The following is an 18,001-nucleotide window of genomic DNA, read 5'->3' as shown; positions in this document are numbered from 1 at the left end:
CACCAGGACTCCAGAGCTCAGTCCCTGCTTAGAGCCTTCAGCAGATGAGGGATTCTTTAAAGCCACCTGGCCGACCAGCCTCTGGAGGGGAAGAGGGAGAAGCCAGCCTGGCTCGAGCTCCAAGCAGTGGCTGCACACAGGAGGGCCAGACTGTGAGCTCAGCAGGGGATGGGGCCATTTGTTCTGTTCAGTAGTTGGCAAACTTTTTCCATAAAGGCTCAGATTGTAAATATGTAAATATTTGGGCTTTAAGACTGTGGTGGTTAATTTTATGTGTCAACTTGGCTAGGCCATGGTATGCAGCTTTTGGTCAAATGCTCTACATGTTGCCATGAAGGTATTTTTTAGATGGATTAATACGTAAGTCAGGGCTGGGCATGGTGGCTTACCCCTGTAATCCTAGCACTCTGGGAAGCCGAGGTGGGAGGATCACTTAAACTCAGGAGTTCAAGACAAGCCTGAACAAAAGCAAGACCCCATCTCTACTAAAAACAGAAAAAATTAGCCAGGCATGGTGGTGCTCACCTATAGTCCCAGCTACTCAGGAGGCTGAGACAGGAGGATCACTTGAGCTCAGGAGTTTGAGGTTGCTGTGAGCTAGGCTGACGCCATGGCTCTCTAGCCAGGGTGACTGAGTGAGACTCTGTCTCAAAAAAAAAAAAAAAAAAAAAGTCAGTCAATAGAGTAAATACATTACCCTCTACCCTCTCTAATGTGGGCAGGCCTCACCCAATCGGTGGAAAGCCCAAAAAGAAAAAAGACTGAGGTCACCAAAGGAAGAAATTCTGTCTCCAAATTGCCTTTGGACTTGAGCTGCAACATCAATTTTTTTCTAGCCTGCTGGTCTGTCATGTAGATGTCAGGCTTGCCAGCCCCCACGACCATGTGAGCTAATCCCTTAAAATAAATCTGTCTCTATACACATCCTGTCAGTTCTGTTTCTCTGGAGAACTCTAACACAGGACCACACGGCCTCTGTTGCCAACTACTCAACTCCGCTGAGGTAGTGAGAAACCAGCCATAGAAAATACATAAACAAATGGATGTGGCTGTGTTACAATAAAACTTTATTCACAAAAACAGGCAGTGGGCTAGATTAGGCCCATGTAGTTTGCTGACCTCCTGTCTCCTGACAAGCATAGTACCTTGTAGAGAGAAGGCACTTTGAGTTATAAAATATCATTTAAAAAATCCATAGAACGAAGGGGAACAAATAAATAAATGAATCATTGAAACTGATCAGTATACTTGCTGGCTATAAGACTGGCAGCTGAGTTTAGGAGCAGAGGCAGCAGCAGACCAGGCTTTCCCACTATCTTTGATTTCCATTATCCTGATGTGGTCTGACACGGGTATCTGAATGAAGATACATCATTTGGCATCTAAGGGGACTGGCCCAAGGGAGGAAATGAAAGCTATGGGGAAGAGGCTACGCCCTACCCACTTGCCAGCTTGCCTCAGGAGGACAGCTTAGCCACAGAGAGACTATCTCTGGCAATTCCCGGGAACTATTAATAGCTGGAGGCAGCAGTACAAAAGAACTAGGATTTATTTTAGCAAAGACAATGTTCAAAAGCCCAGGACAGACCCAGCAGCAAATGCTGGGAAAAGCCGGTAGCCACGTATAGCCTGCCCATGGCTCTGGGGCCCACAGCCACTCTTGGGAAAAGTCCAGGCTGTACTGGCAGATGAGCTGCTCCAAGCTGACCCTGAGGAAGGGCTCATGCCACAAACGCTGCCTGCTTCAGACAGCTAAGGCTGGCAGCTCCCTCCTGGGTGCACAGGAGCAAGAGCAGGCCTCTCACACAAACTCCCCGCAGTCCGCGATGATCACCTTCTGCTTTGGCTTCCCGTCCTTGCTGCCCTGGGCCTTTGTGGGCAGAAGAGAAGTCAGGGGAGTCAATGGGGAGAATAAAGAGTGGCTTAGGACACCCACGCCCACCCTGGAACCTGGGTGGCAGCAGCCCCTCCTCCTGGAAACAGCCTGGTCCCATCTCCCAGGTCGCAGAGCGCCCTGTCCAGGCTCACCCTCCACAGGCTGTGCACCCAGGTGAGGCGGCGGCCTGTTCCCAACCACATACCTCAATCTGCCGCAAGACATCCAGGCCGTCAGTGACCTCGCCAAACACCACGTGCTTGCCATCTAGCCAATCTGTCTTGTCACATGTCAGGAAGAACTGAGAGCCATTGGTGTTTGGGCCAGAGTTGGCCATGGAGAGTAGGCCTGGGGGAGAGTATGACCATGTCAGCTCCCCCACCCCTAGCAACCAACCCTTAAAGGACATCTGTGCAGTGTTGGCAGCCCTTCAGCCAGGCAGGCTCAGACTATGGGATGCTCACAGATCATGCAGATACAGCCATTTATCTTTCATTCAATTAATAGTCAGTGAAATGGGATGAGCGAGGTTATTTCAATCATTTTATACTGGTTTGTTCTTTCATTGGCTCATGCCTGTAATTTCAGCACTTTGGGAGGCTGAGGCAGGAAGACTGTTTGAGGCCAGGAGTTCAAGACTAGGCTGGGCAACACAGTAAGACCCTGTCTCTACAAAAAAGTTAAAAAATTAGCCAGGTGTGGTGGCTCATGCCTGTAATCCCAGCTACTTGGGAGGCTGAGGCAGGAAGATTGCTTGAGCTGGGAGGCTGTGAGCTATGATTGTGCCACTGTACTCCAGCCTGGGTGACAGAGTGAGACTATCTTAAAAAAAAAAAAAGAAAGAGGCTGGGCGCGGTGGCTCACGCCTGTAATCCTAGCACTCTGGGAGGCCAAAGCGGGCAGATTGCTTGAGGTCAGGAGTTCGAAACTAGCCTGACAAGAGCGAGACCCCATCTCTACTATAAATAGAAAGAAATTAATTGGCCAACTAATACATATAGAAAAAATTAGCTGGGCATGGTGGCACATGCCTATAGTCCCAGCTACTCAGGAGGCTGAGGCAGCAGGATCGCTTGAGCCCAGGAGTTTGAGGTTGCTGTGAGCTAGGCTGATGCCACGGCACTCACTCTAGCCTGGGCAACAAAGCAAGACTCTGTCTCAAAAATAAATAAATAGGGTCTCAGCTGGGCCAAAAACAAGGCCTGTGGGGCTGGGGACCGCTCTGGAGTTTTAAGAAAAGATTGAACTCCTCTTGGGGATAGAGGCCAGACTACAAATTTCCAACATCAGGGGGTGGGGGGGGGGTGGAGTTTTAAAAGGACACAAAATGTTTCTGTCCTTTATTTTTTTTCCCCTCTCTCTAGACCATTCCCCCTATTACACTGTGAAATTCATGATGTTAAACAGTTTTTCCTGGGAGAAATTTTGTGGTCGGCTATGTTAAGTAGGAAGGGTGTTTTATATGTTTCTAGGACATCATAAAAAATTCAGCAGACTCATCTATGATCATTAGGGAAATGAATGATTTGCCTCTCCTAAATGTTGAGCTACCACAACAAGCTGCAGGAGGACCCTCCCGGACACCTATCCACTGACAGAGGCCCCACGGAAGTGTGTTGCTCACCCTATTCATTTAGAAATGTATACTTTGGAATCAATAAAATAAAATTCACATCAAGAGAAAATACATTGTTCTCAGCCTAGGATAAAAAGTCACAAGTTGTTGTAGAATTAATTCTGTGATTAAAATTTTTAAACGATATTCCATAAACCTAAAAAAAACACACAAATAAACAAAAAAAAACAAAGATAAAACAGAAACCGGGAAAAGAAAAAAAAAAAAAAAAAAAAAAAACCCTGGGCAGAGGCCTACGATGGGGGCCGGGAGGCAGGCAGGGAGCGGGAGGAGGAGGGGCCCCTCCCTGGGACAACAGGGAGGGTGGGGAAAAAAAATAAATAAATAAATAAAATAAAAAAATAAAAAAAATTTTAAAAAAAAGAAAGAAAAAAGAAAAAAAACAAATAGTCTACTTTGAAACCAGGCCCCTGTTAAGCCTTGAGAACACTAATAAGCAAGACATAGTCCTAAAAGTAGGTGGAAAAAGAGTCATTCAAAAGGTAATTGTGCTATGACAGCTATGACATAGTGAAGCCCAGTGACACAGACTTTTGTGTGCGGAATGGAAGCAAGAGGCAGTCATGTAAGGGAATGTATGTGTGTGTATGTGTGTGCACCGGAGATGACTGGACATATGGTGACACAGGAGAGGAGTCAAGGCTGACTCCTAAGTTTCCAACCAAGCAGCTAAGTGGATGGTGGTGTCATTTACTAAAACAGATAAGAGGGAGAGGAAGAGTTTGGAGGAGAAGGCAAGAATTGTTTTGGACATGTGAAGTTTGAGATGCTCATGGGGTATCCAGCAAAGACAACAGGCAGGCAGTTGGGCAGGAGTCTGGAACCTCTGGAAATCTGAATGTGGGTTTTTTTTTGTTGTTATTTGTTATAGATGGGGTCTGGCTATGTTGCCCAGGCTGGGATGCGGTGGATATTCGAAGGCATGATCATAGTACACTCACCATAGCCTCAAATTTCCTGGCTCAATTAATCATTCTCCCTCAGCCTGCCAAGTAGCTGGGCCTACAAGTGTGTGCCACTGCACCCAAGCACTGAATGTGTTTCTTATTATCAGATATTCTTATTACCAGATATATTGTGGGGTGCTACTGGCATTTAGTGGGTGGGAACCTGGAATGCTAGATGATCTGCAGTGTCTTGCACAATGAAGAATTGTCCCATATCCTCTTGGTGTTTCAAATGTCCTGCCAGACATTAGTATAGGTGAAAAATGTGTTTATAATTACCTGTACCTAAAACTGAATTCCATTCTGCATATCACCTCAAAGTTTTGGAGGTTTGTTTTATTTTTTATGAAATCTTCTAGGAACGCAACTACTCTACATCAGTAGAATGTTATTCTTCAATCTGGAATCTAACCAACTTTATCTACCATTTCACAAAATCATGTCACCAACAGCAACACTGCTCACATTACCCAAGTTGCAGTTGGGTATACCTGCCTGCATTTCTAATTGCTGCATCTGAACACATCTGTATAACTCTCTTTGTCTTCTGGCATAGCTGTGCTGGAACATTTACATCCAGAAACAAGTATTCTTTTATTACAACTTACTTTCCTTTGATAGTCTTCCCTATTAGTTATGGAATTATTATGATTTTTAAAATAATTACGTAGGTAGGTGGGATTTATCATCTATGCATTTCACAGTTTGGCATAGTAAAGAGGGGTACTATTAATACAAACTATCAGTTAGAAAAAGGGGGTACTGGGTAACAAGTTTCTATGGAGAACAAAAGACTGAGCTCAGAGCTATTTCGATGCTTAAGGGTCAAAAAAGGGAGGAATCAGGAAAGGCTGACCAAGTAGCCAATTAGGTAAAAGGAGACCAGAACAGGCAGGAGTCCTGACAGCCAGGTGGAGGAGGATTCACGAAGCACAGGATCAGTACAGACTGAGCATCCCAAACCTGAAAATCTGAAATCTAAAATCCAAAATGCTCCAAAATCTGAAACATTTTGAGTGTCAACAACATGCTCAAAGGAAATGCTCACTGGAGAGTTTTGGATTTGGGGTGGTTAACCACCCCAAAAGTATGATGTAAATGTTCTAAAATCCAAAAAAATCTGAAATCCAAAACACATCTGGTCCCAGGCATTTCGTATAAGGGATATTCTACTTGTGTCTGAAATGCTGCTGGGAGGTGGGATAAGATGAAGGCCCCAAACTGGCTACTAGCATAGATGGAGGCTGTGGGCATCTCTGGTGAGAGCAGTTTTAAGGGCAAAGTGGGGCTAGAAGGGCTCAGCGAGAACAAAGGCAAGTCTATGCCCCCTTTTCAAGCAGTTTTACTAAAAAGGGGACCAGAGGCATGGGTAATAGCTGGAGGGGAACAAGAGGCCAAGGATGACTTTTCTTAAGATTGATACCTCATACTTCTATGTTGATGGATTGATGTAGCACAGCAGGGGAAATAGATTACACAAGGTAGACGGGGACAACCGCAGAAGCCGAGTTCCTGAGTAGAGGAAAGGGATGGGATCTAGGGAAGATGAGGAGAGGCTGGTTTCAGGGAAACAGCTCATCCCTGTAATTGGAGGGAAGTCAGAGCATGCAGGTGTGGAAGCATCAGATGAGGGGGAGGATGATATGGAGGCTTTAGGCACACAGCTCTCATCTCTGATCGGGACTGAGCATCAACCAGGGAAATCTAAACTCTGCTCAGGCTGCCCAGGGCCCCCTTAAGAACTACAGTCATAAACTTCAGGTGGAACCATTCAGTACAAATTTGTGCTTTTCTCTAGCTGCTGGGGAACCAACCATGAGATTTTACCAGGTAAGTCTGACAGGAGGGAGGCAGGGAGCAGTGGGATTGAGGGTAGGAGAGGGAGCTTACAATGGCAGACCACAGAACCTGCTAGTCCACCCTACCCAGGCTATTCCTCTGCCCAGTAGCTGGGTCTCCTGTAGACTCCATCCCTCCAGTGAAAACCACAGCCCGTCCCTCCATCCTGCACGGCCATTCCACCCCAGCCTAGTCTCACTCCTCACACTTATCGGCTCCTACCTGGGCCTGTGTGCTTGAGGATGAAATTTTCATCATCAAACTTCTTCCCGTAGATGGACTTGCCCCCAGTGCCGTTGTGGTTTGTGAAATCGCCGCCCTGGCACATGAACTGGGGTATGATGCGGTGGAAGCTGCTCCCCTTGAAGCCGAAGCCCTTTTCATGGGTGCACAGGCAGCGGAAGTTCTCTGGGGTGGGGAAAGGAAAAAGTGCTGAGGTCAAAATACAGAACAAAAAACAAATGAACAAAGCCTCTGAAATACTGTGTTTTGTTTAATGTTTATATTTTCATTTTAAAGTAAGAGATGCTCATTATAAACCTTTGTGATGCTGACCTCTTAAAAGACTATAGGGGATTCAGTTCAGCACAGTAAAGAAGGGTACTGGCCGGGCACGGTGGCTCACGCCTGTAATCCCAGCTCTCTGGGAGGCCGAGATGGGAGGATCGTTTGAGCTCAGGAGTTTGAAACCAGCCTGACCAAGAGTGAGACCCCATCTCTACTATAAATAGAAAGAAATTAATTGGTCAACTAATATATATATATATATATATATATATATATATGTGTATATATGTGTATATATATATATATATATATAGAAAAAATTAGCTGGGCATGGTGGCACATGCCTGTAGTCCCAGCTACTTGGGAGGCTGAGGCAGGAGGATTGCTTGAGCCCAGGAGTTTGAGGTCACTGTGAGCTAGGCTGACGCCACGGCACTCACTCTAGCCTGGGCAACAAAGTGAGACTCTGTCTCAAAAAAAAAAAAAAGAGGGGTACTACAAGCTACCAGTTAGAAAAAGGGGGCATTAAAGAAGGAAGATTGAAAACACACATTCTAGCTCTGCTCCCTCCCAAAACCACACTAAATTGGTGGTAGAAAACCCTGGGCCATGTGTGGTGGCTCATACCTATAATCCCAGCACTTTGGAATGCTAAGGCAGAAGGATTGTTTGAGGCCAGAAGTTCCAGACCAGCCTGAGCAAGAGTGAGACCCTGTCTCTACTAAAAATAGAAAAATTAGCTGGGTGTGGTGACACATGCCTGTAGTCCCAGCTACTCAGGAAGCTGAGGCAGGAGGATTGCTTGAGCCCAGGAATTTGAAGTTGCAGTGAGTTATAATGATGCCACTACACTCTAGCCCAGGTGACAGAGCAAGACCATGTCCAGCTACTATGGAAAACATGTTGGTGGTTCCTCAAAAAGTTAAGTGTAGAATTATTGTATGACCAAGCATCTCCACTCCTAGGTATATACCCCAGTGGATCAAAAACAAGGATTTAAACACACACTTATACTCGAATGTCCACGGCAGCATTATTCACAATAGCCAAAAGGTAGAAATAATGTTTAAGTATAAAATATTACATATACATACAATGAAATGTTATTTACACATAAAAAGGAATGAAGCACTGATACATGCTACAATATGGATGAACCTTGAAAACATTATGCTAAGTGAAATAAGCCAGACATAAAAAAAAGACTATTGTATGATTCCACTTACATGAAAAATCTAGAATAGGCCAATTTATAGACAGAAAGATGCATGGTAACCAGAAGCTGAGGGGTTACAGGAAAATGGGGTATTATTGTTTAGGGCAATTTAAAAAAATGGGTACAGAGTTTTTGTTTAGGATGATTTAAAAAAATTGAAAATAGACAGTGGGAATGTAATTAATGCCACCAAATGTACAGTTAAAAATGGTTGCAACAGCCAAAAAATAAATTTAAAAGGGCAGGTGGGGGGGGGGTGAGAAGAGACAATGTCAAAAACAATTTTTGAAAGTTAGAAAACAAATAGATGAGTCATAACTGATAGCAGATGTCAGAAAGCTGAATCCTAAGCTGGTAAAAGCCAAGAAGCAACTCAATTTGCACTACAAAAGCTCACATACAAGGGTGGAGTTGATCCTAAAAACATTAAGTCTGGTTGAAATCCCCTTTGAGAAAGTAGTTAACCCCTCAGATCCTTTCCCTTATTCTGCAGCTGGGGGCTGCCCCTTTTGAACCACCCTGGCAGCCAGCTGGAGGTCTACTCTTTGGTAGGTTAAAGCAGAAGGCCTCTGGAGTAGGCTACCCTACACATGCCTGAGGATTGAGGTACCATAATGACAAATAGAGATTAAGTGAAAGTTTATATCAGGGGTCCTCAAACTTTTTAAACAGGGGGCCAGTTCACTATCCCTCAGACCATTGGAGAGTGCGCACTGTGGACATGGGACGAGTCAGCTGCTAAGCAGGACAGGTAGTGGCGACAAAAAGACCTGGTGGGCCAGATATTTATGTCCCCAGTAGGCGGCATGTGGCCCGTGGGCTGTAGTTTGAGGATGCCTGGTTTATATTCTAAATGTTGAGACATTAAGCCTCACCTCTATCTCCCCTGACCTAGATGGCCAACAGCTGGATGTAGAGCCACCAGCAGGAGAATCTGGGAAAATCAAGATTACGTAGAAAAGTACACAAATGTAAAAACAAGGCAATTAGCAACTCTAGGCAAAACTAAATTATATGCATGAAAGGAAGTTACACAATTTTTACATTGTTAAAATGATCTATGACCTAACCAAAAGTATGGTAACTATAAAAAACTAACTCCATATCTTCGGAAGTAAGAAGTCAAAAGATAATGTCTAAAATGGAAAAACCAGGAAGCAGAAATATAAACCTGTTACCTACAAACAAGGAAGAAAAAAACCAAAAGAGCTAAGAGTTGAAATCAGCAGTCTCTGAGGCGCAGCAAATGGTGTTGGTGGTGGGGCACAGGGATAGCACTAGGGGGCTGTTTTTTCCAAACAAGATTTGGGAAAGTGAATTCACTCTTTAAATTGTATGTCTAGATAATAATAAAATTTAAATTGAATTTAAATTTAAATTGAAAGAATAAATAAAAGTCAACATTTAACAAAACTAGAAAGAATACTCAAGAAATAGCCCTAGTTACTTCCAGAGCTCAGGACTGGATGTAGAGAAGGGAAAGAGACTTAAGTTTTCAATGTATTGCTTTCAGTATTATTAGGATTTACTTATTTTATTTATTCATTCATTTTTATTTCAAAATATTAAGGAGGTAAAAATGTTTTTGTTGCATGGCTTGAGTCAGGGCTATAAGTGTACCTGTCACTAGAATACTGTGTTTCCCTGACAATAAGACAGGGTCTTATACTTACTCTTCCTCAAGAAGACACCCAAGGCTTATTTTCAGGGGATGCATTATTTTCCCCTCAAAGCCTCAGCTTGCAGCAGGCACAGGATGGCCAGAACCTGACAGCGGGAGCCGACCTTGTTGGTGGGGCTGCCTGCACCTTTCTGGTCACCTCTAGGATAGTAGCCGTCATGATGGGGCAGATGAGAAGGGCTGCTCGTCTTCTTGACCACTCCACAACAAAATGCATGGGTTGTGCAGATATGCTGTGTAGCCACGCCCATCACTAGGTCTTATTTTCAGGGTAGGGCTTACGTTATGCAAATGCTTAGAAATCCTGCTAGGGCTTATTTTATGGATAGGTCTTATTTTCGGGGAAACACAGTAGTGTTCATTGTGCCCATCAAGTAGGTTTTTGCCCTTCTCCTTCTCCCCACATTTACTTGTATTTTTTTTAAGTATTATTAAAAAGATTAAACCAGCACTTATAAAGCTTTAAAAATGCCTGCTCTGACTCATCTGTTACTAGATCCCAGGATCTGAGATGCCTCAAATCAACTTAGGTCAGAAATAATGTCAAGGGCATAAGGACTGAAGCAATAAGAACCTTGGGAAGGTTCACTGCTTTGCCACCAGTTTCCCGCCGTCCTGACCACGGAGCCCTGCTCACCTGCTGTCATGGGCACGACGTCTGAACGCAGGAGCATTTGGATGCGGCCAGCTGGCTTGTTCCCGATCTTGATGTCCATGTACACCTGAGGATTTGACCTGGTCTTTTTTGCAGCAGGCTCTCCCTAGGTGCAGAAGAAGCTGCTAGGTTAGAAAGAGCTCTCTGAGTCCCCAAGCAGGAGCACAAGTATTCCTCTGTACACACACCCATAACCCAACTCCAGTGAGCAGGTGCAGGAAGGTGTCCACAGGGAAGGCCTGGGGTCCTGACAGGGCTGCAGGAGGCAGGAGCCACCGCCACAGCACCCAGCTGGACACCAGTGACCAGAGACCCCAGCACTATCTGACTTGAGGCCCTGCCCCCACTGTATGTTATCTCAGCAAGCTCACCCTCAGACATGTCAGCTCGCCTCCCCTTCCCCTGCAGTCCCAGAACAGTATTTTTCTGGTCCACCATACACAACTCTCAACACCTTCAAACCCCAGTTGAAGCCCACTGACCCCCAGTTAAGCAGACTCATTCAAATACCGCCACCTCCTGCCACTATGCTCAGCCCTGCATATTTCCAGGCTAGCTACATGGAAGCCACGGGGGAAGTCCTCTTGCTTGGGCCTAAGTGTTCAGAAGACAATGGAGGAGGTTGGGCCTTGCCCTGTGCTCCAAGTAGATAAGACTAAGCAGAGGATAAAGACATTTGATACAACTGCCACATTTACTCCAACAAGAAAAGTCAAATGTTATTGTTTGTGGTTGAGTTTAACAAACGTGTTGAGGTGTCATGCTGGACACCGTGGATACTAATACTACTATTTGCTGCTAATAGCAGTAGCACAGTAATAGCAGCAAATAACTCACATAGCACTTACATGTAACCTGCCTAAGGTCACGAAGGTGGTAAATGGTGAGCTGGAATTTACACCTCAATCACCAATCGCCCCCAAGTCCATGCTCTTAATCATATTACTCCATTTCACATTTTTACTAATAATGATGCATAATACAAGGCCCCTAGCCTCACAGAATTTACTGCCTAGAAAAGGAAGGGCAATAAGCACTTAAGTAGCCTGTGCAAAAGCCAAGATGCACACGGAAATACAAAGCATGGTTTCATCAGAGTGCCAAGTGAAGATGGCACCATGGAGAGATGGGAAGTGAGACTGATGAGGCAGGCAGGGTCAGGTGTAGGGAGAGCCCCTCCTGGACTTCCTGTCGGGAGACATCAGGTGACAGGGAGCTGGTGAAAAGTTCTGAGCAGGAGAGCTAATGATTGGACATGTGCTTTAGAAAGACTAGAAGAGAGCAAGACTACAGTCAGAAGGCTAGCCAGAAAGCTACTGCAATTATCTGAATGAGAGGCAAGAGACCAAATTGGGACAATGGCATGAACAGGCTTCAAGGTAGAATTAAGAGAAAAATGTATTGGGTCTACCTTAAAAGAGGGGTCTAGGGTGATCTAGAGGGAGTCTGCTGACTGTGACAGCCTCTTTATGCATTTTGCTTTGCATCCAAATTTCTCACTTTGGTCAATGTGTGGATGGATGGTAGCAAATTAACCAAGATTGAGAACACAAGAAGACAGGATCAGAGAGGAGAGGGAATCCATTTTAGACAACTTTAAGCTGCCTATGAGTCTTGCAGGCAGAAATCTCAGAAGCTCAGGACTAGAAACAGAGACTATGAAAGTCAATGACAGTGGATGAGAGGCTGCAGAAAACCAGAAAATGACTGCTACTGTTTCGGCAGAGAGAAGAGAGAAGCTGTGAGCCAAGAAAGAAATACAGAAAAATGACAGCATTAACCAGGTGGCCAGAGGAGGGGAAGACTGAGAAGCAGTGGTCAGAGAGCTATGCCAAGAGTCAGGAGGAAGTGCCAATGCAGGTTCTCTTAGGTAGAACCTTGAGCTTTCCTAAGGTGTACAGGTTGAAGGGAAGGCATCACTACCCTGTCCTGTCTCTCCTGTATTAGGACAGGAATAGGAAGACCATGAGCCTGGTGCTGGACTCTTTGGTGAAGGAAGGCGACTGATCAAGAGGGGTGAAGAGGAGCACCTTCACTTCTCATCACAAATCTGTACCTGGGCAGAGTGGAGACATTCACCATGTAGAACACAAAATGGGTGAGAGAACCAAAGCTCTTCTCTTTAATTCTGTTAATACTGTCTTCACCAAAATACTAAGAGTTCATTATTCACTCTCTCTGCTTTTGTATACATATGTTTGCAAATTTCCACGACAACTTTTATAAAAAACAATCTCCTGTGGAAAGGGGCAGCCTGTCCTCTGGAAGCTCGAGTCTTCACTCTCACCTCCTGGGTTTCCGCCTTGGGAGGCTCTGACCCTTCTTCTTCTTTATTCTCTTCAAGAGTCTTCCCAGAAAACTTCTTCAACCAGTCATCATCTGACCAAACTGAAAGGAAAGGACCAAACAAATGTTAATAAATTTAAGCTATCAGCACAAATTGAAAAGTAGCTGCTTTGGTCAGCAAAGTAGAAGATACTATGTCGTGTCCTCTCAGCCAGAGGATTCCCTTTGAGAACTCCCTAGGGTAAGGAAGTCCCCACGGGGAATGTCAGCCCTGAAGTCCCCTCTCAGCAGGGCTAAGGGAAAAAGCTATGCCAGAGGCAAAGGAATAGCCCTTGCCAGTTCCAGCACTAGAGGCAGCCCCAAGAATGGAGTGCTGATAAAACTGATAAAGATAAGGGAGTGAAAAGGGTTTCTCTCATAACAGAATGTTCCTCTTGCTTTGCTGAGAAACTCAAATTCTTTTTGTTTGCTCACAAAGGTGGCATATGCCCTTGCCATTGTGAATCACTCTTTATCCCTGCCCACCAGGAAGCAGCACTTAACATCTATGTCTAAGTAAATAGGGATAAAAAAGCAACTAAGGCCAAACTGCAGGATAGGACAGGGAATCTGTGAGTTGCTCCTACTCACCTGGTCTGGAAGAGCCTTCTTTAATTCTCATTGGTTTGGCCAAATTGACACGAATTGTCCGTCCAAAGAGCTCTGATTCATTCTGAAAAAAATTGAAAATCCAGCTGCTCAAACTGTTAGGTTAAAAGAGAGACACTCAGCGTTTTATTTACTTCTAGGACATTTGTCCTCCCTTAATCCCTGAGCCCCTGACAGCAAGCTATGTACCTGCCACAAAGCAGCCTGTGGCTTACAGGGGACTTCCTCCCTTGAGCCAATCACACACCTCCTTTCTTGCAATGCCAGCAGACAAAGACCTATACCACCAAAAGTAACTCTGGGTTCAGACTGCTCTGAAATTACAAGGATAATGCAGTTTCCCAATACCTAATTCATCTTCGAAACTAAGGATCAGCTTTGAAATGGTGAAAAATGATTTCTTTCTGACAGCTAAGGAATATATTTGGTGAATGTGTAACAGAGAACAAAGGAGAACCTCATTATCCAGAGATAACTGGTACCAGAAAAGGTCACTTCATGTGTATCCACTTAAGGCAGTGACGAAAATTTCAGGGTAAAAAGTGAAAATTTAAAAAGGCATTGGACTTTAGTGTGAGGAAACTGAAAATAATGAAAATAAGTTTATTACAAATAATCACATTTAACTATGCACTAATTTGTAGTACAGAGATGTAACAGATGCTGATTAGTTTGAGGTATTTTTTCCAACAAAATTCTATCAACAGTATGATATGCTATCTTTGCACTTCATATCAGACATGAAAATTATAAGGATCTCAAGAAGGGTACAGATACTGAAGAGTGTCATTATTTTTCCCAAGGACATTTCCAGCATATGCAAATCATTCTCATCAGTGATTTGCAGCTACCACTTTCCTTATTAAATTTCTCAAGTGTTAACTAGTCTAACATTTCACGAAATCCTGCCTCTTTTGCAAAATATGCAGTTTCGCTGTGCAATCAATTTACATTGTGTTTGCAATTTACTATCCTAGAGACAGGGCAGCCAGTGAGAGACTGGCCAACAAGGATGATTAAGACTTGCATTATTGTTAAATGGGAAAGGATTTACAAGTGATTAATTCACAGTGAATATTTTCACATGTTGACAATTTTTACTTCCCCATGCAACCTTGTATTAATAATTGTGAAGATTTAGAAAAATAACATGAATAAGGACCCTGTGTATCACCAAAAAGCAACTTCAGTTAGAATGAGGATTTCCCACCATACCATGTTGTCGATAGCTGCTGCAGCATCCTGCCAAGGAAAGACAAGGTATAAGGTTAGGCTTGCAGCCGAATGCTTCTTGTAGCATCTAAACACATATTCAGTAGTAAAAAACAAAAACCAAAAACATCCAGGAAAATGTCACTTCACACTTCTTGCTTGACTTTAGAGCTGGTAGTGCAGCAATTTGCCATCTAGTTGAAGGCATAAGAAATAATCATCAGTGCTGCCAGGCAAGAATTGTCAATGAACAGGGCCTGACAGGAGGTCTGAGACATTATTCACATTCTACTGTCCGATTAACTGAGAGAAACTTTCTTTCAAACACCACTTCTGGTCTGGACCCATTAGACCAAGGCCCTAACCAAATGGAGAACAACTTTTTTTGTAATCAGTAACAATAACACAAACCAAAGATTAAACACAAGCAGCACAGACTTTTCTCACCTCTGCCAACTCAAATTCAACAAAAGCAAATCCCCGGTGCTTTTCTGCAAAAAGGAAAAAAAGAATTACCACGTGGGGCAATGGGAAGAAATAGGACGGGAACAAAGAAAGTAAAATCAGTTACATGCCATACTCAGACACCAGAAATTCTACCCAATCACTATTTAGGAAGAAGGAATCTCATTCTTTGATTCTTCTTAAACAACATTTTAAGCAATAAACTATTTTTTAGTGGACACAGCTAAATAATAAACTATGTTTTTGTTTTTTTTTTTTGAGACAGAGTCTCTCTCTGTTGCCCAGGCTATAGGGCCATGGTGTCAGCCTAGCTCACAGCAACCTCAAATTCCTGGACTCAAGCAATTCTTCTGCCTCAGCCTCCCGAGTAGCTGGGACTACAGGCATGAGCCACCATGCCCAGCTAATTTTTTCTATATATTTTTAGTTGGCCAGATAATTTTTTTTTTCTATTTTTAGGAGAGACGGGGTCTCACTCTTGCTCAGGCTGGTCTCGAACTCCTGAGCTCAAACGATCCACCCACCTCGGCCTCCCAGAGTGCTAGGATTACAGGTGTGAGCCACCGCACCTGACCATGAACTATGTTTTTAATCTTTAAAATAAGCATTACCTTCTTCTACCAAAACTAAACTTAAACTTTAAACCTTAACCTGGCAAGGCAACTAAAAAAATGAAGTCGTTTAACGTATCAATTATTCACCCAAATATACATTTATGCATCAACATTCATAAAGCATGAATCCTAAAGCCTGAAGGATACTCAGGGTTTTTTTTGTTTGTTTGTTTGTTTTTTGAGACAGAGTCTCACTTTGTTGCCCAGGCTAGAGTGAGTGCCGTGGCGTCAGCCTAGCTCACAGCAACCTCGATCTCCTGGCTCAAGTGATCCTCCTGCCTCAGCCTCCCAAGTAGCTGGGACTACAGGCATGTACCACCATGCCCGGCTAATTTTTTGTATATATATTTTTTAGTTGGTCAATTAATTTCTTTCTATTTTTAGTAGAGACGGGGTCTTGCTCAGGCTGGTTTTGAACTCCTGACCTCGAGCAATCTGCCCGCCTCGGCCTCCCAGAGTGCTAGGATTACAGGCGTGAGCCACCACGCCCGGCAGGATACTCAGTTTTTAACCTCAGGAAAATGCTGATCTAACTGGAAAAGCCAAGCACAACAGTGTTAATTATAGAATTCAGAGACTCGAAGGGCCCTTAGAAAGCCAATATAACCTCATTGCTTCTGCAAATAAAAATTCCTTAGGCCCAGTGAGTTTAAAGACTTTGCTAACAATCATATGCAAGGCTGATCATAGAGCTGGGCCTAAAATGACAATCTTAAAAATGACAACAAAGCTAAAATAGAAAACTGAACTATAACTGCAATAAGAATTAAAGGAAAACCCATCCCGTTGTGAAGAGGCCAAGGCCCCATTGTGGGGCCAGGCTTTCCTGTTGCCTCATTTAAAAGCACAGTTGTTAAGAGGGGAGCAGGTGGGATAAAGTCCCCAGCAGGTAGTTTGAAAAAACAGGTGTTAATGTAGTTTAAAATCCATCTTCCTACTGGTCTATTGAAAAATTTCTTATCTCAAACCCAAGAGATAGAGAGACTCTGCAAAATATTTACAGCTAACAACCACATCGCCTCAGAACATTTCTTCTGCATCAAGATCACTGTGATGTCGACCAGGCACCACCTGAACTTTCTTATACTGCATACTAACCATATTTAGAATGCACATTTAGAATTGTGATGTGACTTTCATTTTTTTAAAAGTTCTTTTCTTAGAAGGAGGATTCTAAACATGAGAGATACCAAGAACTCACCTGTTTCATAATCCAAAGGAATCTGAATATCTGTGATGTCTCCAAAAGGAATAAAAGCAGCATGAAGAACTTTGTCATCCACCTCCTCTGCCAGCCCACCTGCAAATACGACAAGGGCCTTCTGAGCCACCATCCTCCATACTCTTGTAGAAGTCCCTGCAGCCTGGTTTGCATGCTAGCCAAGGGAAGGGAAGGGGTCCTTCCATCCAGTTCTTTGGGTACACAACCTCCCCTCTCTCATCTATTGCCCATGCATGAACCACACGCCTCTCTTCACCCTTCTTTCAGACCCTCATCTAGCCCCAGGATTAGGACAATAGGTTCATAACTGGCCTCTCTGTCTTCTTTCCCTCTATCAATTCCACAAAGCCAACTAGAATGACCTTGGGAAAGTGCTGATTTTTGAACTCATCACTTCTCCCCTTAAATTCCTTAAAAGGTTCCCCACTACCTTCAGGATAAAGTGTAAACTTATTAACAGTTTCTACAACTGGGGCTAACACCTCTCCAGCTTTTTTCACTTTGCTTCCCCAATTCCCTGGGTTTCCAAAAAATGAGCCACTTGCCCCCAAGTGTCAGGCCATTTCACACCTGTGGGCTTCTGCTCTGGTTAACTCCTGCTCATCAGCTCCAGCGCCACAGTATCCGGAAAGTTTGCCCTCACCTCTCCAGATGGATGGGGTCACTTCTCCCCACACCCAGGCCCATGTTATCATCGTCCATCCCCACCACAGCGCTTATCAAAGTGTGCTAATGAGGTTATTCCCACTTTTTTTTCTGGCTAGTCTGGGAACTCCTCCCTTTAGGGCAGGGACTGTGGCTGAGCCATCGCCGCAGTGAATGCCCATAAAATGAATGGGCGCGAGGATCTGGAGGACCGTAATGTTCGCCTACCACTCATTCAGACCCTACTGAAGCTTAGCGGGCTAGGAAGGAAGCCGGAATGATCGTTACGTCCCGGGCTTGAGGCAAAGCGATACAGCCCCAAGACCCGGCCTTGACAGCTGCTCGCCGCCTTCCCGGTCCCCGCCGCGACCCACCCGGGCACTTGGCTCGCCCAGACTCCGCCTAGCGCCCGCGCCTGCTCACCCACGTACAGCACACGCTTGGTAGTGGCCATCTTGCTCGCGCGCTCTTCCGCCGGAAGCCGGCGCTCGGCCCGCCCATCCCCGTATCCCCGCCCCCGCTGGCCTCGCCCCGCCTCCTCAGCGCCGTGCT

The 18,001-nt window shown here is 44.5% G+C and overlaps 1 protein-coding gene across 3 annotated transcripts; it reads right to left on the bottom strand.

Annotated features, from left to right (window-relative positions):
• Nucleotides 1-1,046: 1,046 nt before the first annotated feature.
• On the bottom strand, nucleotides 1,047-17,956 carry PPIE (peptidylprolyl isomerase E). Of its 3 annotated transcripts, none has more exons than XM_075996928.1 (10): nucleotides 17,881-17,956; nucleotides 16,784-16,882; nucleotides 14,951-14,994; nucleotides 14,507-14,533; nucleotides 13,274-13,355; nucleotides 12,645-12,745; nucleotides 10,340-10,463; nucleotides 6,521-6,706; nucleotides 2,082-2,224; nucleotides 1,047-1,870 (listed from the first exon to the last, which is right to left on the bottom strand). In XM_075996928.1, exons 1-10 carry the CDS (start codon nucleotides 17,948-17,950, stop codon nucleotides 1,802-1,804), a joined length of 945 nt encoding a protein of 314 aa, XP_075853043.1. In that variant the 5' UTR covers nucleotides 17,951-17,956; the 3' UTR covers nucleotides 1,047-1,801. The 3 variants fall into 3 exon arrangements, with proteins under 3 accessions (XP_075853043.1, XP_012635313.1, XP_012635314.1); XM_012779859.3 differs by having other exon boundaries at nucleotides 17,873-17,951; XM_012779860.3 differs by lacking the exon at nucleotides 17,881-17,956 and adding an exon at nucleotides 17,678-17,858.
• Between the last annotated feature and the right edge of the window lie 45 nt (nucleotides 17,957-18,001).

The sequence above is a fragment of the Microcebus murinus genome, chromosome 2 (genome assembly GCF_040939455.1).
Source record: "Microcebus murinus isolate Inina chromosome 2, M.murinus_Inina_mat1.0, whole genome shotgun sequence".
In the NCBI taxonomy this organism is placed as follows: Eukaryota; Metazoa; Chordata; class Mammalia; order Primates; family Cheirogaleidae; genus Microcebus; species Microcebus murinus.
The sequence above is the reverse complement of the archived record's forward strand: the minus strand, read 5'-3'. Positions and strand labels throughout refer to the sequence as shown.

Coding starts and splice junctions, on each gene's coding strand:
- PPIE (XM_075996928.1), bottom strand. CDS start 17,950: ATGGGCGGGCCGAGCGCCGGCTTCCGGCGGAAGAGCGCGCGAGCAAGA. Junction 14,534..14,950: donor TTGAATTTGAGTTGGCAGAG/GTGAGAAAAGTC, acceptor TTTCCTTGGCAG/GATGCTGCAGCAGCTATCGA. Junction 12,746..13,273: donor AGAAGGCTCTTCCAGACCAG/GTGAGTAGGAGC, acceptor CTTTCCTTTCAG/TTTGGTCAGATGATGACTGG.